At 41.7% G+C, this 27,213-nt stretch overlaps 2 protein-coding genes across 7 annotated transcripts; one reads left to right on the top strand and one right to left on the bottom strand.

Moving 5' to 3' along the window:
* Positions 1–3,418: 3,418 nt before the first annotated feature.
* On the top strand, positions 3,419–10,845 carry LOC111267385 (uncharacterized). Of its 5 annotated transcripts, XM_022845600.2 has the most exons (4): positions 5,554–5,759; positions 9,599–9,619; positions 9,705–9,883; positions 9,993–10,845. In XM_022845600.2, the coding sequence occupies exons 1-4, from the start codon at positions 5,710–5,712 to the stop codon at positions 10,352–10,354; spliced, it is 612 nt and encodes a 203-aa protein (XP_022701335.1). In that variant the 5' UTR covers positions 5,554–5,709; the 3' UTR covers positions 10,355–10,845. The 5 variants fall into 5 exon arrangements, with proteins under 5 accessions (XP_022701337.1, XP_022701339.1, XP_022701335.1 ...); XM_022845602.2 differs by lacking the exons at positions 5,554–5,759; positions 9,599–9,619 and adding an exon at positions 3,419–3,780; XM_022845604.2 differs by lacking the exons at positions 5,554–5,759; positions 9,599–9,619 and adding an exon at positions 5,390–5,534.
* A 7,057-nt stretch (positions 10,846–17,902) lies between these two features.
* On the bottom strand, positions 17,903–27,077 carry rictor (rapamycin-insensitive companion of Tor). Of its 2 annotated transcripts, none has more exons than XM_022845607.2 (4): positions 23,245–27,077; positions 22,161–23,061; positions 21,411–21,648; positions 17,903–21,066 (listed from the first exon to the last, which is right to left on the bottom strand). In XM_022845607.2, the coding sequence occupies exons 1-4, from the start codon at positions 25,693–25,695 to the stop codon at positions 20,310–20,312; spliced, it is 4,347 nt and encodes a 1,448-aa protein (XP_022701342.1). In that variant the 5' UTR covers positions 25,696–27,077; the 3' UTR covers positions 17,903–20,309. The 2 variants fall into 2 exon arrangements, with proteins under 2 accessions (XP_022701342.1, XP_022701341.1); XM_022845606.2 differs by having other exon boundaries at positions 21,411–21,783.
* Between the last annotated feature and the right edge of the window lie 136 nt (positions 27,078–27,213).

Here is a 27,213-nt window from a genome sequence, read left to right on the forward strand (position 1 = left end):
TTTTGAAAATGGTATGAACAGAACAAAGGTGAATTCTGTTCGTTGAACTGTGGTCGGAGTGGGTGGGTGGGTGGGTGGGTTAATTAGCTCCGAAAACCAATTGAACAAGGCAGAAGATGTCAGAAGCTAGACACTTGCCAAGAACTCTGTGGTACGGGGGTGATGTGGGTGTAAGATATATAGGGCAAGTATGTTCATCGAGGTTCATGACGATGTGTTTTCAGTCAGACAAATGGAATCTCGAGTGAACTGACAAAAATGAAGTCGAACGATAACATAGAAAAGGCTAATGGATAACGCCGAAAAGTAAAAGGCTATGAAAGCAAACTGTTAATGGAAGCAAGAAAGAAAAGAGCGTGCGCGAAAGCGACCGTGGACACAAAAAGCAACAAATTATCATATATTTATTTAATGTATATAACGTGTCATTATTACACGGGTAAAATAAATTGCTTTCAGTATCACATACTTAGAACGTCTGTGTGTTTTATCTGTCCCCCTATATAAGATTTGTGTTAGTAATAATAATAATAATAGGTATCTTCATTAAAAGCTGTTTTACGGTGGCTGAGACATTTGCTTACTGAGAGAGTGCTTGCCTGGCAAAAATCAGGCTTTCACTTTAAAAAAAAAGCTTCTCCGCAGACTCGAAACATCACTGGCGAGGTTCGTTACCACATGCGCGAAGGGCCAATAGTTGTTTAATAAAAGTAATAATAATAATGGTTCGTCATCTACGTGTCAATTGATATGGCAAAAGTGGGAGGAACCCGTTTTCAACAAGCCAATAGTTAGAAGCTGAATACTAATTTCAACATTTTAGATTGTGCGTTCCTTTTATTGTCAATATGTCAAAAAGTGAGCTTACCTAAACCTCGAGCTGCACTAGAGCCGTTTTTCGTTTCGCGTATTTCTGAATAGATTTTTTTCCTATTGAAATCAAATAGCTGCTGTGACAGGTTTCAGTGCGGTAAGTTACGTTAGTTTGCCCACCTGCATGGTATCGAACCGTATACAACAAATACGTCTGTGTCCACACTCCTCGGGAGACGACCGTCCCGTTCTCTTGAGCGCTTGGACATGCCATCTGTAAACCATTCGAAATACATGTACGGATTGTTTAGCAGAATCTGAACATCTATGGTTGTTGGTGTTAACTAGATAAAAATCATTATCTGCTCCACGGCTGTTTCCTAGAAAAGAAAATTTTGTCCAGTTTTTCTACATGAAGCCAGCAATGTCCTACCTTAAGCTTACTCTTATGCCATGTGTTGCAGGAAACTACAGGCCTTCCAATGATGCTACGTGTTAACACCGGCTAAAGAGCAGAAAGCTGCTACAACTACGTAACTAGTTAGCTGGGTTCATCTAGCCTCGCTCCCATAGCGAGAACCCTTACCACGTACGCGTACATAAAGCCAAAAATACTACATATCTTAAAGAAACAAGTTTAGATAAACCAATCCGTAAAAGTATTTTTGCCTTTATCTCCCCGCTAATCCGAAAATATTCTTAAGCTACTCGTACGAAGTTCCTTCAGCGGCACGCACAGAAGTCCGACTAAAGCACCACCATTACGTAAAAAAAGTCCGGGTTACATTGCTCTAATAGCATAAAGTGTTGCCCATTCGTAGCTCGAAACGGACTCGCAGTGATCGCAGCATGCCTTTGTTAATGAACATCTAACCCTCTCAATATTAGTTATTAATCAGCCTGCTAGGAAGTCTTCATGTAGCTAATTGGCAAAGCACGAGATCAAGGGTTCAATAGACGGTTGTGGCTGAGTCACTTTTCCGAATCGTCTCATTTCCAGATCTTCACCACGCTAACCAGTTAGAGATATCATTACATCAGAAACTGATCTTCATCATTTTCGATTAGCTGCTCTTTGACGCCTTTCCGAGGCTATTGCCTAACAGATTATTGCAGAATTCAACGTTCTGCCGTAAGCAAAACTGTTCACTAGGGGCATATCGATGCTGAGTGGTTGGCGAGAGAGTTACAAGAAGCAAAAACTAAGACATATAGACGCTCTTAGCAATCAACGATCATTTTGAGCGATCGAAACACGGTTTAATCTTTGACTTGATGTTGAACCGTGTCTGTTTCTCTTTTTGTCCCGGTTCACGGAACGGGCTGCACGGTCGAACGCTGAGTGGTTATAGAAAAGGACCAAAATAACCAGGTCAAAAAATCAGGCAAAGCGCTAATTTTTCAATTACATGGACAAGGCGCTCCGATGGAGCACAACATTAACTCACAACAACTGGCAGTAAAAGGAAGTTGCCTGACCTGTGGTGAAAAATAGCTTATCCTATGCTGGGCAGCAAAAACGTAAACAGCACCATATCATAGGCATGATTTGGAGCTGTTCAGCGCTGACTGAACTTCCGATTGAGTGAGGGGGCAAGATGGTATTAGGCGACTTTATACCATTCAATATAATGCTTATTCAAGCTAGTGAATAGCACGCGAATTTGACATCACTGGCAGGAAGTTTGGGTTGCGTCACGTGGCAGTGACCTCTATTGCCTACTACCTAATTTCATGAATGATACTATGTTCTAAATCTAGTCATCACGTTTTTTTCTTTTTAATTCGATCATATTGTAACCCAGGCTGCAGAGCCTAACCTCGCAGTTGCTAAATGTACCTGCTTATTTTTATAGTATATTCTGTAAACAGCGGTCAAGTGCGAAACACGTTCTTCGGCAGCGACTCCCGGGTTCTTTACAAACGAGCTGAACCGAGCAGCTCCGACAATTACAGAATGAAGTGCTATGTTCGAATAAGCCATGTTGCCTGTGTGGCTCGAGCTATGTGGGATGATTGATTTCCATTCTACTGTATGTACTTCACCGTTTAAACCTGTTTTAGCTAGCTGTAATTTTAGACTCCCAGGTCAGACCTACTTCGCGTAAATTTCACTGGAACCGTACCCTGAACCGAGTACGGCCGTTCATCTACAAAACTTTGTTTTACCATCAGCTTTGATAGCGTTAGCTACTGGTTCAGAAAAGCACATAGTACTTATAACGTGACCGTCGAGCGGAGTGTGACATATACTTGAGTCAAGCCGAATCATGGAGATCTTAAATATAAAGGTGCGCCTATAAATACTAAAAACTATTCTTTTCCGTTTTATTAGCCGGTTTTATTATTATTATTAAAAACTTCTGCTATCTGCTCCCTAAAGATGGTGTCGTCTGTCTACTAGTGCACCCTAATATTTTTTGTATTAAACACATATTAGATGTGCGAATGGCTATTACATGTAGTTGGGCACCCAGTTACGAGAACAGGTCGTATTATGGTGCGAACCAGACGTCATTATTATTATTATAAGAGCCAATGTTATATCGTCAAAAGAATACGAAACTTTACGCTTCACTTTCTCCGTAGTTACCCTATTTAGATGCTGCGTTCGGAATGGCCGAATTGTACTATGAGTGAGGTCATGATGCGGACATTGTGTGTTTATGTGTGTATGGAATTTTAGAGACAATGTGGCTTACAAACTAAGGTTGGAAAACTACGCTCCGACGTTTGTTTCTGAAAAAACATCGTTTTTATTGGACGTTTGTTCTGACGGCCCTCTAGCACTAGAGGCATGCTACCCTTTTGCTATATCAATTTTTTTAGTTATAGTTCTCTCCTAAATTCGTTCGAAACTTCTTGAGTGTAGTGCATTTTGCTGCCGCTTCCGTCGAAGGAGCTGGATTGGTTTATCTACGGACGGGTTCTTGTTCACGTTGCGGAACCGTAGCAGTTTATGTCAAGGTATGCCTCTGATCAAACAAAGCTTTTGTCGCTTTCACGAGAGCTTGATTTTGTCTGTAAATAGAACGTAGAACGTAGAAGGTACGCAGCTCTAGTACCGCAGCACGCCGTTCGGAATGTTGAAGCCTGACTATTGGAACGTAGTGGAGTTTGGCGGTGACGGCGCTGGCGGCCTCAGCGGTTGCGGTGGGGAGTATTTTAGTTTGACTGGGGCAAATTGAGGCTGGGATTGTAAGGTTTGTAATCATTTAACGCCGCACAATGGAGCCAATCAAATATTATCGAAATTCGAAAATTATCGATAATCCTAACGCACTTCATGTCGGATCTGCAGATGACTGCCAAGCTTAAAATGGAGGCAAACGATTGGTTGACTTTAATCACGATATCATAGTACGGGTTGAGCTTCATATACACTGGTTTTTTCAAGTCGCTCGGTATAGTGAGGTTCCTAAACTGAGCCTCATGTTGTATAGTTAGCTTGCTGCAATTACGCGACAATAGTTCATTTTCTACGTTCATCACCGTGAGGCGGAACTGGCCGCATAGTGCGATAACCTGTCGCTCAATATCCTTCAGGTAGAAAGCGTTGTAAGGGGTTTGCTTCAGCGTCGCTCTGCATTTTCTCGCTTGCTCCACTAACCGTCTTAGGATAAATCGAGTGGCTGAATATTCTTTAGAAAAAGGCGATTCTTGGATTGACCGTTGACGGAAAATGTTTTCAATTTGGTCGAAACCCCTCCTTATTAGAAGCCGGTACGTTGCGCTTATTGGAATACTGTTTACTTCTAGATTTTCGATAATTGAGTGATCGATGAAGTGTTCATTTCGTTCTTCGTTATCCATCCGATTCGGTTCGGGCTTCTGAGGACGACTTGATACCAAATTATCAGTGTCATTTACTGGCCCCGTTTGTTAGGCAAGTATCATGTATCTGTGAAGCGACAAAATAAAAAAATAAGAGGTGCCTTGTCTAAGGGCTACGGATATGACCTGGCATGGAACTACATGGATGTAACTTACAACTATATACGCAAAACTTATCGTACCTAAAGCCAGAGACAGGGTAATCAGCTTATAGCGCATTAGGGATCGTTAAAGTTGGAGCAGGATGCCATAAAAGGATAACACGTGCCCATAGATAACTGCTAAATGCATGCAACGATGGCGCAAGTTATTTAATAAATACATACTTGAACGAAAGCTGGGTCAGTCGAGAGCATAACTTTCGAGTTCAACACCTACAATGATATATAATCAGAGAATGGTGCCGCAAAGTGTATCGCTCCGATTTTCGTGTTGCTTTTCCTCCGATATCGCAAACTTAAATAGTAGTTCCTTCCACTGATTGTACAGCTATAATGAACTGACGACAATATACCTAATTGAAAAAATGCTTGTAAAATAAAAGGTCCACTGTCAGGCGAAAATAGTATTAACAATGACCGGCTAACAACAGTGGGACCCCTGGCTTGGCTGGTGCCGATTGTGCGAAAGAGCCGCGTTCATTTTATATACTTACATCTCCTTTCAAGAATACTGGTTCGCGCTAAGGAAAGAGGGCAAAGAAGCGAATGATTGCGGCCCATGAACGCGGTGATCAGCTCGTGGCATGTTAATCTTGCGATGGCTTTGACGACAACGGCGTTCTGTTGTAGCGCACAACAAAACCGCTTGGCACCCCGCGTCTTCAGTCATTTGTATTCGCAATTTGTATAGAAAGCGTCACATTCAAACGCTGCAGTGTTTTCTTAGTGCGTATATATATATATATATATATATATATATATATTGGTTAATGGAAAATGTCTCTCATGTGTGCAAACGTCCGTGGTTTATTGCGGCTCCCGTTATGTTACAACAGTGCTTTGTTATGTGTGTAGCTCTCTGTGCATGTATGTGTCCTTGTGTACGCAAAACTTTTAATGTATGCATTTAACAAATCCGGCCAAGTTTGCCCCGTGTGTGCAACAGCAAAGGTAACGGCTACAGTTCTCTATCATTTAGCGGACATTTTAGAGAACGGCAAGTTCGAACTCAACCGACGAGTCGATAAATGTAGCGAACTTACGTGAGCTTAGTAAGCGTACCGAGAATTTTATAACGTATTATTTCATTTACGATCTTCAGCATGGCTGCATTCATATCAGACATTGCTCATGGGCTTGTGGGCATATTTTTCCAGATAATGTTCGTGCCTGTTTTGCTGAGACTTATCAGTCCAGCCAACAACGCGGACCCTAATCTACTCTACGAAGCTGATTACGCCATTGGGCTAACGATTGTAGCCATGCCGCTGCTTAACAAGCATTCTGAATTAGATGAAATCTTGCGTAAGGTTGTTCTTTTTTTGAAAAGGTGGCCCACAAATGAATTTACCTCTAGTGAACCTCGATTATCTATTACATGAATTATTTCATCAACCCTTTATGAGCACAGATGGAAAAGGTGTACTGCAAATTCATTCTGAGAAATACCTATTTGTTCCTATACGGATAGGCACGAACGAACCCGGCTACACTTCTAAAAATGGCGCTGGCGACTATTTTAAACAAATAGCGGATAGCAATTACAGATAGAAGCTTCTCGCTCACTTAAGGCCGCGACTTTAAACGTATGGCGAAACTTTTCTCAGAATTCCCTAGGCGTAACGCTAAATACCGTTTCTGTTTATACGAGTTGCGCGTTCGTGCTTTATATAAAAATCGTGTTTGCGTGGATGCGAACACGTCCCAAATGGGACTTTCTGTACAATATAGTCGCACCGGTGAATGATTATTCGCAATTATACATATATCAATATTTGACCGTAAGTGCAAATGCTTTATACTCGTAAAGGCCGTGGTCCTCACTGTTTCGGGTCACAATATGTGACTAGGCACAAATTATGCCCTGTTTATATTCATCGTCATCTATAGTTACTCATCATAGGAGATTGGCACCAGATGGTATCATTGTCGTAGATCGTTATAGATCAGCCTCCGCAACACCAACGACAACCCGCATTGCCCGCCTAATTTTTTTGGCAGAGGACGTTGTTTTTCGAAGCTGTAAAACTACTGTTGCAGATCACTCCACTACATGCCAGCAAACCTACCCGGTACAAGGTCTACATAGTAAGAAAATCAAGCGAGATTTACTATTGGCTAGATGCATATGCACTCGTCTAAATGAAATTATACAAGCAAGGCTATTTTGGCGGTCAGTTCAAGGTCGCCTCGTTAAGTTGGTTCAAAGCCCTGTCAGACTGACCGCCTGCTTGGTAAATTCGTGGGTTGGCGAGCAAAACCCCAGGGCGCGAAACGTTTCGACCGCTATTGTAGCAGTACGTATGGTATAACTTAGGTTGTGTGAACAGGATGTTTGGTCGAACATCTTGTTTTTCTTTGTGGGATGAGCTTTAAAAATAAGAAAAATGTCTTCAAGAAAGCTCATTATGATATAAATGTAAATAGAAAGCTGTTTTGCTAATGACAAGAGCAATCACATTCAAAATACTTAGCTTTCTCTGTATAGCAGCCTTAACAGACAAGTGTAGGCGATTAAATTTATCCTAAATCTAAATAACCTTTTGGCACGTAAGAAGCATAATTAAGTATAAGACGTAAGTAGATATTTGATATTGTCGATTCTATTGAATCTTAGATTTTCGTAGAAATATCGCAGAATTCGTTCGACGGAGCATTCCCGGTCCATTCTAAAAGGCTGTCAGACTCAGCCGACAGCTTCATTGTTACTTCGTCATACATCTACATCGCATACGAACAGAAAGGTGTAACGCACATCTGGGTGACTCCGAATAACGGAGGCCAACTGAGAGTTGCGTTCTTCAGATCCCTCCGTAATAGATAACCGGATAGCATAGAAGCAGTTCAATAAATGGTCGCTTTGATGAACGGACTGGAGGAAGGCTACCGTACAGCCGTTTCGATACTTCACGATGATGTCAGAGACTTTACAACTCATAGCGAAAATAGAATATCAGCAAATGTTAGATGGATTCGAAAGCGTCGTTGTCGACGCCTCCTTATAATGACGTCTTTCGTAGGTTGAACGTGTATCTCAAGTCGGACTGCACAGAACCTCGATTGTATCACGTTAACAACAATAATTGTGAGAACGGCGACACTTACGCGTAGTCCTCCTTCTTCAGAAAAGTCCTTTCAGTGCTGGCCTGTTGTTTTTCTGCTCGTCGGTGTCATCATTTTACTTAAAGCTATTAGACGCACACTGTCGTCTTGCTAAGGTGAACGGGATCGGGAGTAAAGGCGCCATCGCTTCTACGTTTCGAGTTTACGTCCGGTGCCACCGTTAGGCATATCATCAGACGGTTGATTCCCACCACGAAACAAAGTTCGTCTACGCGTGGGTGTGCATCCCGATCACAACAAGGCCTTGTTGCCTGCCTAACATATCTGTTACTTGCGCTGCCTTACTTTAAACGCTTCCCTCAGCTCTTCTCTTTATACAACCGATCTTAAGATTGTAAGCACTACACCACTTCGATAGTAATGAAATCGGTGCAGAGTAATATAGCCACATAATTCGTTTGTAATAGGTCGTATGTCGTATTAGTAGAAGTCGTAGAAGTAGATCGTATGTGGCATTATCTAGTCATCAAATTTGAATGTGATTCGGATATATGGTAAAAAATGATAATTGATCATAGTGAATATTATGAACGGCTTATCTTGACTTATTTAGCAACGTCTCTCAGCATTCCACATTCGCACTATGATGTAATCGGGGGGTCTTTTTTTTCGACTAAGCACATCTTAGGATGTGTCCAGATGGTCTTCTATGCATACATGTGTTTTGTCGATACCGTTCTACAGATATAACATGGAAGCTGGTTGTGGAACTTCACGAACTCAGGCATAGTCAGATACACTGTCACAGTGCCGCCGTGATATCGTCAGCATTTAGATACGGAGCTTATTAGTTTTTGTCTTGTCAATTTCGTAGAGGAGCGTTAGCGCAGAGTCTTTATTTCTTCACGAAATGAGATTGTGTATCGAAACGTAGAAAATCTGATTATTGCCAGCGAACGGCGGGGTTCTGAGGCTGGCGAGCGAATAATTCTCCTTCAGTTATGGCTTCTATGTTAGACTGAGAAGAAATGGTTGACTCTATACTATTTTTGATGAGCGGATAAGCTATGAATACAATATCAAGAGAAGGACGCGCCAAGAAAGACACTGCAAGGAACCAAATCCACTTGTCCGATAAGTATGTTCGACATAAATAACGGACGTCGGATCAAATACGTTTTATTTTATACACGAAAAACGTAACTAGTAGATTTTTAGTAGAGCACTGAATGGAGACACCTATTCATAGCGTTTCTGTCATAGGTGTTTTGCACGTTTCTTTTCAGTATTTAGCATGTTCACAATGTCTACGCTAGCAATCGAAATTGAAGGTACACTAGGGATCGATTCAAATGTCACTGCCCTAAACCAACCCCCTATTCAGCTACTGTATTGATTGTCTTAAGTTAAATTAAAGTTGCAAACGATTTATCAAGAATTTCCCCTGTCGTTACCTTTGTGATAGTAACCCCATACAGCTCAGGTGCAGACCTTCCTGGTAGCCCCGTGTGGATCTTAAAAGTATGTCGTCACTTCCGTTCACATATCTGGCTGTTATTAGCAGTGGCGCCGTCACTGGTAAATAATGTGGCCAGTTCCTTCCCGCACAAGTCAAATTAAGGAGCTATCGTCAAATGGCAATGTATTCAAAGTTGATTATCTATTGTAATCGTTTTAAAAATTATCAGTTATTATGAACTATTTCTTTACCTCGTCTCTTTATGAAGTGCCCGAATCGACCAAAAACGGTGAGCAGATAGTATAATTAACAAATGAACCTCAACTGAAGCTGAGGAACCCTGTCGCTAAAGTCGTGGCATCTCTATTCCATAGCGATACGTTTCGAGGTGACAACGTTGTGCTACGAACGGCTATGCCTCGCAAAGTTTCGCCCGGATGGCCTGCGGCTGCCAGTTTCATACGTCTAATTCTGTTCCTGTTCATTTATTTGGAAAGCTCTGACAGCAAAGAGTGCCACCTCTCACGCAATGTAAAGAACGTCGTTCATGTCGGTACGTATCAAAATAGCTCGATCTTATGAGCTTTTTTTTTCTATGCAGCTTTGTAATTCCACTAATTGCTTTGTGGGATTTATGTTATATTCTGCTCTGGATTTTGCAGATCTACCATGGGAGGTCAACGTTCAGACCGGGCGCTGGGTTAAGATATACTGTCGCTTGGTATCGAGGAAGGTTTTAGGCAAGGATAACAATACCTTCCCGGTGAGTTCATCAAATCTGCGCTTCAAACGGTTGGACCGTTCAGATCCATATTTGGATGTGAGCAGTCCATTGGTCACCAGAATGGACGACAATACCATCTTGTACAGAAAGCCGAACGCAAGTTCCGACGACGATGGCCCCTACGCGTGTGCCGTTGATGTGGAAGGCGTGAAATACCCTGGCTGTATCACTACCGTTAGAATACGTACAAAAAAAACTGACAAAACAATGGGCAAGGCGAGAGCCAGCATGCGTCAATAAAAGACGTATCCGATGGGTTAGAGATACTGAAGTCCGCTGGCCGGAGGCCCTTTTCATCGACTGACATTGCGATAATGTCAATATATAACGGGGTTCTGAAATTGTTTGATCTTTAAGTTAATGTAAATATTGAGTAAAAATCTGTTTATAGCGTTAAAGCACTGCAGCACGATAAACATCGAATGTACAATAAGCTTTTATAGCAAAGTCACGCAAAACGGCGATAGGAGATATCTTGCGCTACGTTTACTAGAGCAAAGCGAGACTACGTCGAACGATTTTTGCCGTTGCAAATCGCACCGAACCAAGAGATGTATACAATGTGCGACATTACATAGAAACCGAAATTACCAATTTACGATGAAAATGTTCGATTCTGCCCTGTTCGTCGCTTTTTTTTTGAGACTTACAGGGAAACTAAGGAACCTATGATGCACCCTGTCAAAGAAAAGTTCAACACAGAATATCAAATAAACTTAAACTTGCAATGAGTTGACTTGCTCTACTTAAGCTTTAATAAGCCATGATATTGATAGACTGGAAATCATTCAGAGATTTAAATGAACCTATTCTTACTCTCCGTATGAGATGAAAATAACCGCTGGGCTGTGTCTTTCGAATCGGATCTTTGCGCTTCGACCAGTTCCTCGGACCGAAGCTGACGTGAATTATCACACTGCAGCAGAGGTACAATGAACAAAGGTTTATGATTCCCTCATACGTTCAGTGCCAATCACAGATGAATCAGTTGTCTGTTGTGAAAAAATAGAAGGTAGTTTTGCTGTATAGTGCGTTTTGCAATGTCTCAAGAAAGAGGCAAATATCTCCTCAGTCAGTGACCACCCCCCCTCGAGTTCGATCCATAAAATATTAGACATTACCATCTCACTACTAGATGCTGTAGTCTTCTCATTGGTTTTTCAAAAAAACGTATTTTTCAATGTTTCCCGTCGTCCGCTTGGACGTTATATCCTTGTTGAGAGATGCTGAGAAGTTAGTTCTAAAGGTCGGAAACAGTTCATATTATGAGGAGATGAATGTTATCTGCAAAACTTTCTTGATTTAGGAAGCTTCAGGAAACTTGGATGAGACCGAAACGTCGGCTTCAGAATCAAGCAGTAGTTTAATTCAGAGTGGAATTGAAGCAAGATCTGTATTGAATTTAAGAAACTTCGGCTAAAAGTATGAGACTGTCTCGCAAACGCATTAAAAGCATGCGACTGCCGATTTCTTAAGTTGTTCTGTATATTTGTAAACCACTTAGTAAGCTGGTCATCGAATTTCCTAAACTCTTCTTTACAACAGCTGCCTGGAGAAAATCAAAGAACTTTCAGTTCTATTTTTCAAGTTCGCTGTTTTAGTTCGCCGGTTTAGTTCCTGTTCTTTGCTTAAGCTCTGTATTAAAAAAAAACCTTTAACGATAGAGCAGGAGAGCTACATATTTCCTAATGATTTCCTAATCGGAGACAAAAATTGTTGGGAACATTTTAGTGAGGTGTGAGACTTCATTTCTGCGAGAAAACAATTATCCATTAAATTATTTAGCCACTTCCTTGGGCTGTTGCCAGTAAGTGTTCCTATATTACTATATATATATAAGCTGAAACTCACATATAGGGTTAGTTGACTTCACATCGCCTAGCAGGTTTCTAATCCTATTTCCGGTTTTGTTATCTCTTTGATACAGCTTCAACCTAGTTCTCGACGAGCTTCACTAATTTGGCACATTTGGGTGCGTTAGGCCGAAGCAAAGGCGTACGAGCTGTGGCCTCGTCAAGACATATACACCTGAATCACATCTACTTTTTTTGTGATTGTCGGTTGCTTGCGTCTTTGGCTTTTTCTGTCCTATGATTTTCCATGGCACGAATGAATTAAAGCTAAAAAAGTCTCGGTTGCCTTAATTTTTCATAATCTGGTTATCCCGATAGCAGCTGTTCGCTGCGCGTTTTTAAGCTGTTCTTATTGGCCGCTTTATTCCAAATAGGTGACACATAGTAGTTTCCTATATGGGATTTACGATATGCGCACTCTTAGATACCTATAAGGCTTTTGGAGTTAATAGTTCCTAAGGGATCCCCACACTGCATGCCTAGGCACGCTTTCGCGGCTACCGTCTCTCCCCTATCAATAAAATCAGACATGTAGCTGACAGTAAACGCGAACTGATTGAAGGAATTTAATTGGTATGATCCTGACTCGAATAGCGTTGTATGGAACCGGAAGCAAGCAACATGTTTTTCTTTTTATAGATTAGATTTTCAGAGATCGACGCATGTTAACAGTGGCATGAATTGTTGTTTTTGCAAATTTTTTTTTTGTACTGCTTAAGGCCTGACGTGTCTTGTACACGGTCCTTGACTGTACCTGGAAGTTCAATAAATGATGAAAACACTAAATTTTTTATCGCCTCAAGTCCATTGGAATTCGAGAAGAAGATATTGAATTAACTCAACTGGCTTTATCATTTCTGTTAATGTTGTTACAGCGTTAAGTGTCAGATACTCATTTTTTGTGCAGTCTGGTTTAGTATCTGACGACCCAAGTATCGGCTGCATCAATATGCAGAGACGTCTTTTTTAAATAGTTCACAATCTAAAAGTGCCGCGAATAAAGGTGCATCCTGTATTTCTGCCCTGGGTGGATTGACGAATTTACGAAATTTACGAAGGTGGATATCAGCAAGATGAACAGCCATTTTTCGTCTATTTTTTATTTATTTGTATTTACACCAGCGCCATTTTCTTGTCTAGTATGTATGCCGGGAGTAGACTGTAAAAGGCTATATATGTATGCCTATTGTACATTGCAAGATGTTAGAACAAGCAATTAATTTTCGTCCATCAATACTGTTTCCTCATTCCAAACTTTCGCGCCCCGACTTTGAACTTGCTAAAAGCTGTGCATATTCAGTTAATTCCGACTTACCTCTATGAAAATTTGTTTCATGCTTTGGACATGATTATGAAGCAAACCCTAAGATAGTTCGCAGGTAAATTGCTTCCTAAAAGCTTCGTCCTGATTCATTTGTTTCAGTGTCATTTGTTTAGGTAAGCTTGCTCAGGACCGGGGCTGAATTTACACATGCAGTAATCAATCAGTTGTAGTATAATCTGCTGAGGTCTAATTTCGTATCTCAAACATGATTAGCTCACCTTCTAGTATTATCGCAACCCACAGTTTCATTGACTGATACGATTGACTACTGCCTTTTTTGTAGTTTATGAAACACTAGCCAATATACGAACCGTATAATAACGGTAGTGTGCACATGAGTAGATATCGATTATGAAGGTTTATCCAACAATAACCATTCTGATCACTCCTACTGACAACGTATGCTATGGCTTACGCGAGAAAGATTGCACGCCTCAAGCTGTCAAAATCTCTAACGTTCGGATCTTAGTATTGCAGTAACATATGTTGCCACAAACAACTCGGGCGGATGCCCAGATCGATAGCACTGGCGATACCAATGACAAGTTGTTAAACTGTGTATCAGAAGACTTAAAACTTTAGCCGAAACACGAACAAGTAGTTCATTGAGAATCTGGAGAAAACCGCTGGCCGTGATACTTTACAATCTTGCAATAAGGTTTTTCGGACATTATCCCTATAAATCTAAGCTAGCCTGTTATATGGTCAAGAGCAAACGAAGTCGGCCTAAAGTTATATTCGTGACCTTAACGGACCATATCAGTATCAGCGGACGAAAAGCACATGTAACAAGGCCAGACGTATTAGGATCAAATACCTGTATTAAAATAGAGGATTCAAGAAATCCGACGAGCGCTACAAAAATATGCAAGAAAGAACTGCGCAGTTTGACCTTGTCAATACCAAGATGAGTATGGCCTAAGCAAAAACCACTGCTACTATTGTGTGACCGATATTTACGGCCGTGTTACACTAGTAACTACATTCTAAGTTCAACAAGTTAACGTCGCCATACATAATTCTGAGCAACAATTCAACCGGCAGCCTTATATCGACAATGGAAACCCGCACATTATGCTTTTTTTCACACAGGAATGTAGTACTGGCGATCTTCCTACGCACTAGACATTTATCAGCTCAGTGAACACCTACGCCAGCAACTCTCGGCATAGGGACGCCACCCCGGAAACCAACTGTGATGGATATATCGGCTAACTTATCGGATAACGGAAGGTTGAGAGGCTAGGTCAAGAAAGTAGCCCTAAAACTCTCAAAGCTATTGCCGTCTTAGTAGATGTTTGGAAGCGTAAACGGGAGATGAATCCAGATCGTTACAGCTCCAAAAGAGCTAACAGTTTTATTTGTCTGAATTGAAAATTTATCTTGAAATTAAAAGGACCGCTATGTAGAACTTTGTGCAGCTCGCTCAATTCCCGCATCTTAAAACGACGTTGTAGCTACAAAAGCCCTATAGTGCAGTAGTCCAGGTAACTATGCATCTCGCGATCGAGACGGTAAAGTCGGCACAACAGGTAGGGGCATTCCAATGGGTCAAATTTAGCCCATTGATAGCAGTTCGCCGCCGCAGATTTTAACGGAAATGTCCGGTCGTTTCTGGTATTGCTGAGGGTACGGGATGATCTAGTGACGAGACATTGTTACAAAGGAATAATTGTGCTCGGTGTAAGATAAGTGGTAACGGTTCGCTAGAAAGAACCTCTGTTACTAATCGTACGAATTCGCAAACTTCATGCGAGCATTTTGTAGTGTCTCATGGTCTTATCAATTTTGCGAAAAATTGCTGTGTTTACGTTTCGATTGAAGTTGTCGAGACACCTACCCTGATTAGCGCGATAAAAAAAAATATGCCAATTATAGGGGCCAAGAACAGCAATGAAATTTGTCTGGGATTTGGCAATGTTTGTATAATAAGAATACGTATAATTCAGTATAACAGTATAATTCAACTATAACAGCGCGTAGGACGCGTATAGGTAAATTGCCTTAAAAAAAAGTCTATGCCAAGGTTCGTCCGCGCGTGTTATCGACACTTCTAAATGTGCCGAGACCTTTCAATTTATAGGGAAAGCCATTCGGACAGAATTATCTCAGCTTATCTAGAGAGCCTCTAAGCCACATATAAGGGTTAGCAACCTTGAAGGTGAAGCCTGTAATCATTGTTGCTTATTAGAGGAAACTTGCTCAGTTGATCAAAGCCCAATCAACTTCGAAACAAGACTCAGGAGATAAGATTTTCTTTCTGCCTCTTAAAATCGCTTTTGTTCTTGGCAGATTTCGGCTCACGCAATTATCGCCAAGCACCGGGTTACAAAACTACATTTCGGTAACAAAATTTGATTCGTCGGAGGTAAAGTTGAGATGTAGCATAAGCCGGATGTCGAGTAAATGTATAAGTGATTTTTAATATTGAAATGAACTAATTGAAGTACCGTATCTTGCAGAAGACGTGTCGATCAACGAAACAGACAGTACTCTATAATAGAATGTAGCGAGACGGGGATAAGTGAAAAGAATGGCATCAGCTGTACAGCATGGACAGTAACATAACTCGTCCGACATATTTAAAGACTACTGCTTTTTCCAAGATCTGTTAGTTCCAGTATATTAGCGCGCGATGTATATTAGTAAAAAAAAACGCCGCGCTCAAACATGCCTAGTTTGCGAGGATGGACGCAGGACAAGAGTAAACTAGCCTGATATATGCGTAATGGTGATAACACTTTGGATTTTGAAACTTTTTCTTCTATGATAATAGTTACTCTCATGTTAATTTACATTAATTAGCTAAAAATTATAGAACCTTACCTGAGCACTATAATCTTCGCGTTTATATTGCTGTTTTCTTATGCAGATTTGCTCTTATTCTTAAACATGAACGTTGTTAGAGGTCTATGAGGATATGGTTAGAAAAATTAACCTCAAGGGTCTCAAGCAATTCGATTTTGTTTGATATAGAATAATTCGCAAAATGACAATAATCTGGCCGCATTATGAATTTATATATTATATATAGCCTTCTTCAGTTTCATAAAATTTCAAGTCTGGCAGAAGATCACCCTAGAGTCTATACCTATTCAATACAGAGCGATTTTAAAGCAACCAAAAAAATCCATTCCGAAACATATAACAAGTGAGTGTTTTTAAAATGAAAAGCTTTCCATAGTTAAAATAAGAGAGCAAACGAAAATGCACAATAATCAACGACTGCCATCACAACAACCCATTGACAACTACATAGTATAGCCCTTTGTTGAATTTGTCGAAAACGCACATTTAGGACAGACGCGATCAGTATTTTAATATGAGATTTTTTGTTATGTATATATGAAGTAAAATAGAGGACATTGAATACTACAATTAACCATATAAAATACAGCCAATGTATTGTTAAAGGAACGGCGATAAAGAGCTATTACGGGAACACGAGGCCAAATGCAAAATGGCCAAATATGAACAGCAGTGCTGCTTCTAAATCGAATACAGGTGCAATACATAAAGGTACCCTAGTAACTAGCTGACTCTACACCGTATTTATACCATTCAAAGTCAACGATATAAAACTCAAATTAGATAGTCGATACATCAGTAACACAGTATCCAGTCGTTATTTAGGTTTTTGCTATTAATTAAGATAAAAAAATTGATGAAGGTTTGTTGGCCTTGAGGCCTCAGTCATTACAAATGTCAACAAGCAGCTAGGTAAGAAACAATGGTATAGGGACGTTGTTTCTAGATTTCTTTATCGTAATTACATAGGTCTACTAGAAAAAAAAGTCCTAGCGCCAAATACACAGAAATAAGCTGAGTACTCGACTCAAATATGGTACAGCCATACAGAATAGCTAAGTAATGAGTGCATACGGAATCTACCAAAAAAACTACTATTCCAAAATAAGTAGGGAATGCTCGGGAGAATGTGTGTCCTGAATGTTTTTTAATGCATTCGTAATTCTGATATCAGTTATAAGCGAACTACTGAAATAACAGTTAATAGAATTTCTTCTTGTAATTTAGACTGAATGCTCTTTGAATGCTCATAGAAGCATAGGGTTTTAATCAAAACGTATCGTTTTCTCTGATAACTTTCATAGGCCTATCTATCTTTTTTTTCGTATTTGTAAATCCATATTGTTACAGAAAAAGAAAGGAACCCGGCCTCTTATCCTAAACAAACCTAATCTAGGTTTAGCCAATATGCCAATACGGAAGCAGACAAAGAAACATTAACAGCTAATAACGCTGTTGTGCGCCACGTTCGTTACATGATAGCTTGGATTTTTATCGTAGATTTTCTCGTAAATATAACGACGAAAATAAATCTCATCACCACTCGAAGAGGTCATTGCAAATTATATTTAGTATAAATAGGTCGTTGCGGATTTGTGTGATCATTTACAACAAGTGTCAGTTAATGTGAAAATTAATGAGGTCATCGTTGAATCTTCTGCTGTTTAAAAGGGCCGTGAGTGCTGTTAATTTAACAACAAATCATTTGGGTAATTGATAATTTGTGCTATAAACCCAACCATCGTCATGACTAAGGATAGCGGTTCTCTATTTGCGAACTTCTTACGATATCAAAGACCACACTTTAATATGTACAAAAAAATAAAAACCTTTATTAAATTACCTTTGTTTTGTGTATATATATCATAATGACCACCTTGATTTTCTCTTCAATTTGCAATTGTGTACAGCTTAAAGCTTTTTATGTATCCACCTGTTCAATCATACTGACGGCCATTTTCGACACCGCGAGATGGCACGCAGAGCTGCTAAGCGACGAACGTCCATATAAAAATTTCGCAATTCTCTTACTCCTCGCATCATTAAATTAGAGTTGGGTGTTGTCCTATTTCGAAATTATTTAAGTTTTAAATAATATCATCACTATGACTGCTCGCGCACGTGCCAAATTTGTAAGCAAGTTTCTCGACTTTAGTGCCGATAGTAGGTCGCTATTATTATTGTGTTTTGTATAATCTTATTGTATTGCAGTGAAAAGCCACTGACACGTTCCCGTTGACGAAATAATTTGATCGCCTGCTAATCCGTAAGATATCAGATAGCAACTACCACCCAAATTGCAATTAGCACAAATGTGATTTGACTCGTTTCCTTTTACTAGAAGTTCATTTCATACGATTAATACCACTGCTATGACTACAAGTTTTAACTATCGGAGCCACATATAATAACAGAATTCATACCTATCCGCTCTAATGCTGTCTGCTTGTTTGTTTGTTTGTTTGGCTCCAGTTCTTTTGCTCCTCGAAGGCACTCGTTTAGTAATAAGTAAAAGAATTGTGCAAAAATCGCGTAAAAATGCTGGCGGCAAACGAATGACTCCAAATCATGATTAGTGGCAACTATAGTATTATAATAGTACAACTAAAAATCTATCTGTCCAATATTAGCTTCGTCGATGCTATACAGCCGAAACATTGAAATATTCACATTCAACACATACACTTACAGGCACATGTAACACCGTGCATAATGTTATCACATTGTACACACTTAAATGACATTTCTCTGAATAGCGTAGTACGTAACTTTCACTGCTGGAAAGTATATATATATATATATATATATATATATATATAAAAGGAATCGTAGCAGCCCATTTCTTTGGCAAGAATTCGTATTATCATAATGAGACATCAATGTTATGCTAAAACAATAAAATCTCTTATAATTTGCCTTTACGAGTTGCGTTTTGAAAATACGCTAACCAATCACGCCGCGAATGTCAGTGCATACGCAATGCGACACTGATGGCGCGTATCGTAGCATTGGCAGCGGTCGTCATGTTACAACATCTCTGTGTTTCGAGTCTTTCCCCTGGTATCGCCGTTAAACATTTCATCGGACGACTGGCTCCCATCACGAAACGAAACGTGTCTATATCCGAATTCGAACCCAGACTACAACATGTTCCTAATATTAGCAAGCAAACACATTACTCACTAAGCTATCACGGGGAGATGTTACAGCGTGAAGTTGTAGGAAGGTTCGCGTCATGTTGGTAAGACGAGTGAACGATGCGACTATTTTGATGCCTCTGATCGTTGGCCCGACATGATCATGTTAGAAATTTACGTTAACAGAAAATTAATAGCTTTTTTCATACTTTCACACCGCTCATTATTACATTGCGAACACTATTATACATAAGGTCTGTATCTGGAACTTTTCAACCAAGGCGATTCCGGCTAAGACAACAAGTGCACCCCGATCATCATCATCATCATTTTGTGCTTCATTTTGCAAGAGACTGGCAAAAATTGCTAACGAACCACCGATGGCCACGGAATAATGGCCGTCATGTCGCTGGCTTAACGCATGCATATATGTTTTTAGCAGTTCGTAATTCGTTGCTTTTTTTTTCTGCTATTAAGGTTGGCAACGGTCCCTTGCATTGCGTCTGGCATTGTTGCGGTAACAATTAACATATGAGAGCCATAAAAATAAATGTGTCTATAATTTTTTAAATATATTTCTATATACTTATAGAACGTAGCTAGTGCGGCTGTTATGCATAATGGTACTGTAGTAACCTTAGCAATATGCACACGAGCTCACATATACACAGTCAGAATAATTGGACTAATAGAATTACTGTCGTTTTTTTGTTGATAGGGCCTTTAGCTTTTCACACGGGTACAAATTTCATCGCACAGAAGGATCAGCAATCATACATCAAAGTTAATCTTAATAAGCTTACTGATTTCACACCAACTTTCTTCTGGCTGATAACTGTTTTCTACATTAACCTACATGAGTCTACCTCCAGGTTTGCTTAGTCGACTTTATCAATATCGCTGTTCTACCCGACAAAATTCTTTTGGCGACCACGTCTCCACCGGTTTAATGCAGACCCCTGAACATCGCCATTCTCCTCAAATGCCGCACTCGAACCCTGGCTCGTACTCGTTGAATCTGGAGCGGCCTCTTTCAAACTCGATCCATTTACTAAGTTTAATAGATCCACAATTTACTGACCGCCTGCTGCTTCATTTCTCGACGTTGCAGGATCAGGCACTTTCCCTCCGACCTCATCACCTGAGCAGTTCACTGTTATAGCGACGCTTTTAGTTTTACCATTATTTCCGTCTTTTAGCTTGTCGGAACTGTCGAAGGCAGTTCCCAATGACTCGCCGTCACCGCGATTGTTTGTGGTACCCTCGTCACAACGGATACGTAGCGATTTCTTCTCTATGATAACCTTGTTTGTCTCACATTTATCGGTTTCTTCTCGTTGTCCATTACTGAGAGGCCGTTCTTTCCAATTGTTGCTGTTAATATTACGTGCCAAGGCTTCCGCTGGCAATTCCCTTGTCTCATCATCGTTGCAACTGCTGTCGGTGCTATTCTGTTGGGGGCTGGCTTTTGGTTCGGCCTCTACATTGCTTCGATTTTTATTGACTATGCCACGTTCACGCTGGAGTTCTTTGACTTCTTCGTCATCTTCACGTATCGTCTCTCTGATAGCGTTTACGGAAATGGCAGTTGCTTTCTTGACGATCACTTCGGCGCGAGTTCTGAATTCGTCGAAGTTAACGTCCATGAAGAGCTCCTGGAGAAATTTGCGGAACGGCTGACGCAGCTGAAATATTCGCATGAGGTGACAACAATCGGAGAAGAGGCAGAGATCACTGAACACCCACGGCTGTTTCTGTTTCATCGATAGCAACAACTGCTCCACGGCTTTGTTGCTATTTGGATAGACGGCAGCTAGATTTATCACGTATCTTCATAGAGAAGAGAAAAATAACAGCAAACACAGGTGCAATTAGAAGGCTACACAAAGAGCAGGTAATGTTATGAATGCAGACGAAATAGATTTTACAAAGAAAAACGCAAACTGTAACTCCTGTTGCCTTATAGGCCTAGAACGCTATATTGGCATAGTACGTCTATTACAGCTATGGGTCGTCATAGTGTTAAATATTATAGCATACCTATAAAACTAATGGTTGGGAATTGATTGCAAAATTTGTCAAATAGTCTCCTTTCATGCATCGCAGATTGCCTCTCGTTGTACTTTAAGTGTTTTCAACCACCCTCTCTAAGAGCTCAAGTCCATGAAACGAACCTAAGTAAATCGTTGCGAGCCTGCTCTCGATCTTGAGGAGTGGCTTTAAGAGGACTTGCTAGGCATTCCTTTGATTCTGTGCTCGTATTGCTTCGTTCGGGAATAACTTCGTTTGAGAACTTCGCTATACTTGATTCATCTTCTTCTTTTAACGAGTCGCCACACCGAAGACACGTTTCTTGTTTATGGACTGTTCCAAATGACTCCCTTGGTAGATCATTGGCTGCGGCAGGTTGCGCTTTTTCAAGAGCAAGAAAGTCCTTATTAAAGATACTATTAATATGACGGGGAAGCACAAGGCCGACGAGTACGGACGGCATACAATCGGTATCATCTTTCGATGGCGGTAAATTGGGAGTGGTTGCAGCAGGCGCTGTTAAAAAAAACAAACAAATATTTCGAAGTTTCTGCTTATCGGCATTAACCTAGGTTACCGTTTTGCGTTGTATAATCACATGAAATATGAACATATAAATAGGGATTAAAATATAAAGTGAATACGTAAGTACTCCATCAGAACATCATCATCCTTGTTAGTTGTATTAACTGTTGTTTCTGACAATGAAGCAAAACAACCCTTTAACTACCGTATAGGTCAGTCGTCTATACTAGGTATTTTTTACAGTTGACAAGTTTTGTTTTAGAAAACTATCCGTTTTTCTCCGGTAAACAATTAAAATGGTCACAAGCAAGCGTAAAATTTAACTACAATTCCTTAAGATATATAGTTTTTGCTTACGTGATACTTACGAACTTCCCCATTGGATTTATATCCTCGCTTTGGCCTCAGAAGTTTCAGTGTCCCATAACCAGATGCGTCAGCCTGGCTTGTATAATAACGCATCATTTTTCGCATATCGGTGAAAGTCCACGTTGATGGCTGACTAACTGCATTGGCAGTATTAATTATATCCTCATTATGCGTCAATGAAATGTCATCAAAGCTGATTGAGTCACGAGTACTACCAGCTCGATCTCGAAACTCGTTTGCCGATGTCCATGATGAATCGAAACTCCATTGTGAGCCAACGGATTCTGAACGTTGGCTTGTGTACAATTCATTACTAGCTGAACTTTGTCTTACGCCTTCCCACCCCATTGCCGAGAGTATATCACAGCCTTCACTTGTCACAGATGCTAGACATAGGCAGTAGAATGCTGTGCCACGCAAACTTAGTACGTTCGACGTTTTTGCCAACTCAACCACCTTTTGGAGAATGTCCTGCTCCTGAACAAGCTTGAGGCCTGCTGGCGTCTTGCACAAATGACCTACACCCCAAAGGGCTGCCTTCACATAGAATATCACCGTCGGCGTATCCACGTTGCTTTTGCGAATCGTTTCGTACAATGGCTCAACAAGGTTCTTTTCTCTTATGATATCGATACCGGGCGCATGTGATGCAAGCTGGCCAAGTAGGTGCGGAGGACAGAACGCAGGACGCAGTCGGTGAAGCTTATGCTCACCACTGTACCGCCTGCCGTACTTACCATCCGCGCCTCGTCGATGTCGGCTGACACTCTGGTTTATAACGTCTTCTACCCATTTGACATATTTGAGAGCTCCTAGTGACTTCCAGCGGTTGATTTCACTCTCCATAATGCCCTTTTTCTCTAACAAAGCAACTCCTTTGGCGCGCGAAAAATATCGTAACTGGAACATCAGGAAATAAATAACAGTTTCTGTTTCTGTTGACCAAATGTTTGTTTACCTTTTTTACCTTATTAAGAAAATTATATTTTTATATAATTTTACATTCTCGTGTAGAATAAACAAAACACGTAGGGTCATACCTGAATGTCTAAATGAGATGTATGCCGTTTGAGACTAACTTACCTGTAACATCCAGGCTTGATCTTCATTTTCGGTATTGAGCTGTGGGTCGAGGGCGATCAGCGCATCAAGATTATCCACTACATCGCAGGCCTCATTAAGAACTTCATAGGCTGTGGCTTTAATTGCCGTTTCTGCGCTATCATCGGATAAACATTCGACTAAGAGTTTGATAACCCATCGTGACATATCGTTCAGCCGAAACCGGATCAGCATGCGAAGCAAATTGACACAGTAGATTCTGGCCGATTCACAACGATTCGAGGTGATCACGTGCTTAAAAAGCTCCCGGCTTGGTCCTGGGCTGGTGTAGTTCAAGGGCGATAGTGCTAATTTAATGTACACATCATTGTAGCTCATTGAGGCCGTGCTTGGACTAGTTACCAGCAGTTTCGTCAACTGTTCAAATATTGTGGCCTTTTTCAATATGTGCAGTCCTTGTACGCTTCCGGTTAGCCTACCGATGAGCAGGAAGTATGCTTGACTCAGAGTGGAAGAAGCTTTGGCCGGAGATAACACCGAATTCGGTGGTATATTTTCCCCTTGAATTTGTTTCAAACAGTTACAGACATCAGTGACGAGATCGTCAAGCAAATAGTTATCAGGCAGTTTTTCAAGGAAAAAATCCGTCAGTACGAGAAGTGCGGAGCACATGTTTCGAGCCTGCTCACGCTCGGTTTCGATCGCTGAAAACTGTCGATTTGACGGCATGTAAAATGCAACGAGTTTTTCTAAAAATCCTACTGCCTGGGGATCATCCTCGAATTCCGGATGTTTCAATAGACACTTGACAACATCCCACTCGAATTCCGTCCCAGAGACTCCTGACTTCAGAAAGAGATTGTCAAGAACGGGACTTTGCGTATTGGTTTTTCGCTGGGTTTTCTTCCGTTTGAGCGTATCGCTTTTTATCGACTGCGACGAAACTGATTGCGCTTCGGCAGAGCTACGTCCACTTTTCGCCTGTTGACAAAACAGAAGCTGCTGGTCTAGGTTTAACGACGTTGGCACCCCGATGGTCATACACTTGAATTTCTCGATATAGGCCAATCGATTGATAACCGATATAGCTTTGAGACGAATATTCATATCTGGTGACATGGTTGCATCGATTAGGCCTGGCAATAGATGGCACATATGACTCGCGTCGTGTGGGAACAGACGACTGCACATGTGCAATAGTTCTGCCAGTAGAACCGTGGCATGGATGGACACCTGTTCTTCATCTCCGACGGTCGCTTCCGCTACCGCGTCGAGAAGGCCGTGCATTACCATAGCCTGAAGAAGTAGAGCTAAGTAGCAGGAAGATAAATTTACACATCGAGATATTGGCGGTATCAGGTCTGCCCCCTCGGCCGCTACAAAACCCTCGTAGAGCAACCAGCCCCGCTGGAGACCAGTTTTGTCGTCGGCTGCCAACAATGCTATCCGGAAGTCCGTAGTCCATTCAGGTGTTTGGAGACAGAACAAATCGAAGAAGAGGTCCATGACTGAACGTTGCGTCTCTGTATCAGGCACTCTCAGCAGTTCAATAAGTTTTGTCAAGCCGCTTTTTTCACTACACAAGTAGATGAGGCCGGGCCATGAACGCAGTATGGAGCAGATGGCTACACGTGCCTTTATTTCGCGCTCGTGATGAAACATCTGGTCGTCAGGGTAAACCTCGAAATTTCGGTCAGTGAAAGGTGAGATCAGGTACTCCAAGCCGAGATCGGCATTGATCATATACCGCGTCTTCGGGCTGTTTACAAAGTACATCAGTGTTGAAACAAGCGATTCAGCTGCTCGAGGTTCGCTCACGTTCGAACTGAGAACCGATCGAACCAATGTCATAAACGTTCCTGACGCTAGCCAAAGATGGGGGTTTCCGATGCAGAGTTCAGCTGCTGTGGCTACACACGCTTTGGCAAAGTTATCTCGTTCAGCGGCGCCGTCATTAGCAACAGCGAGAATGCAGTACGCAAACTCTAACGGAAACTTTAGCGGAGCCACCGAGGCGCATCGACGCATTAATCTGAGCGCCTGAAGACGTTCAACCTTATTATCGAGCACGATATCCAACGACTTGACAACAAGCGAAGGTATGAGTGCGCGGCACATTACTTCAAAAGTTGACTCAGATGCTGTCAGATGTCGAAGAACTCGCAATGCCTCCGCCTTCACCTCAGTCTCTTCATCGACGAGAAACACTCTCAAACAACGGAAAATCTTTAGTAGGTTCCATGCGCCCATCTTGTTGTCGTCACGATGGTGGCTGAGGACAATGGCAGGTGCCAGTTTTACAAGGGGTCGTAGATAGCCTCTGGCAGCCGGACCCGACTGCACTAAATTGCGGAGAATCTCGTTGAGGTTCGACTCCAGCGGGGCGTCCAAGTCGATCTTCACCTCGTCGGCCTCTCTGCGCTGACTTCGGTGGAACGCCCTCATGCGGTTTATATTAGGCTTCAACATCATCTTTTTCGTTCAACTCTGATGACGATGCACTAAATTTTATTAGTCAGCTACAGCAGCACAGGTGTCAGCCTTGCGGCGCCCTTGAATCAGGTCGCTTGCTCGTTAGCGCGCGGTGGCAGTCCTAGTCAGGGGGTTTTCCTCTCTACGGCTTCCGTGCGTCCCAAGACTTTTTTCTTTTGACTGTGTCGCAGCTGCCCGTTCTGTGGTGATGAACAGTAAAATGATCCCTTTCCGCAGCACTGCTTCGCTAATGCTCACTATCGCTGCCAACTGCCGCCACCTGTCGGGCCACGCACCGCCGCGACCACCCGCGACCCTGTGCAGTATAGATAAACGATTACATGTTCATTCGCTCACCGTCAAGATAACATACACGACGCAATTCACTAAGGCATAGCACCATTAGGTGGCGGACAGTGGACGTGCGCACACAGCGTCAACAAAGTCACACGGTCAGTGGTTCATTGATAAACGCCCAGCAACACCAGCAGCTAAAATGGCTATGGTACAGTGAAATTTCGAAAAACGATACTTCACTAGCAGCGATTAGGAGTGACTGCCATTTAGGCTGCTATACTTTTGCTCTTAAACGATGTCTCACCTGTACCAGGAAGCCACAATTTTTTTTTCTAAGTCAATGAACACTACAGTTTACACAACCACCTTCAATTTGACGCTATGAAAAGTTATGTTTTCGTTCTTTTATTTCAGGAAAGCGGAACGGTGTCTTGCGTTATGGCTCGAGCGGCGACAGGACAAAGGCGAACAGAGGTATAAACAGAGTCATCTTGTGGTAAATGCAAGTTGTTCGAGTTCTGGTTGTCAAAATGGTGCGATTGTGTGCATTTTACAGAATCGGGTAAACGAGTGGCTTGATTCACAACTATTAGCAAGACGAGGCCAACAAGCCAGCGTTTGAAACTGTCTATAGTGAACCGAACCGTGGACAACACTACACGGTGTATTTGTCCCTTTTCCTTCAGTTCTACCTGTGTGCCGTCCCGTGCCTTTGTCAAGAGTCTCCTCTTTTCTGTTGCGGACACCGAACGGATTATGGCCAACCCCTAGCGAGCTAACTGCTGATTACCCACTAGCTCTGGCTTCACCTTTCGATAGTAAGCCACGACAACATTACCCAGATGGATGAAATTGCGCTCGCTAGATATAGCAGGAGCAGACGACGTAGTTCGCCGTCGAACACTCAACAGTACAGCAGGACTAGTGCGGCCAGAGGGCGAAACGACTCGCGCCTGCGAATCGCGCAGCGCAGTGTACATCACTGTCCGCAAGCACACGACTGGCCGCATCGTTAAGGGACGAAACGAACTACCACAGCCTCACTTTTAACCGGATTCCAACTTAGCGTCAGTTGGCCGCACTCGATAGCTAGTTACATGTACAAAAATCAAAAAAGCCTATCAAATTGGTAGTATTTACTCATAAACAAGCATTGTTATGTTCGATGACAGGGGTCGACACAGCGTAGAAATCTGAGTTGATAGTTGGTCTCTGACGTAG

Source organism: Varroa jacobsoni, unplaced genomic scaffold (genome assembly GCF_002532875.2).
Source record: "Varroa jacobsoni isolate VJ856 unplaced genomic scaffold, vjacob_1.0 scaffold_1178, whole genome shotgun sequence".
NCBI lineage: Eukaryota > Metazoa > Arthropoda > Arachnida > Mesostigmata > Varroidae > Varroa > Varroa jacobsoni.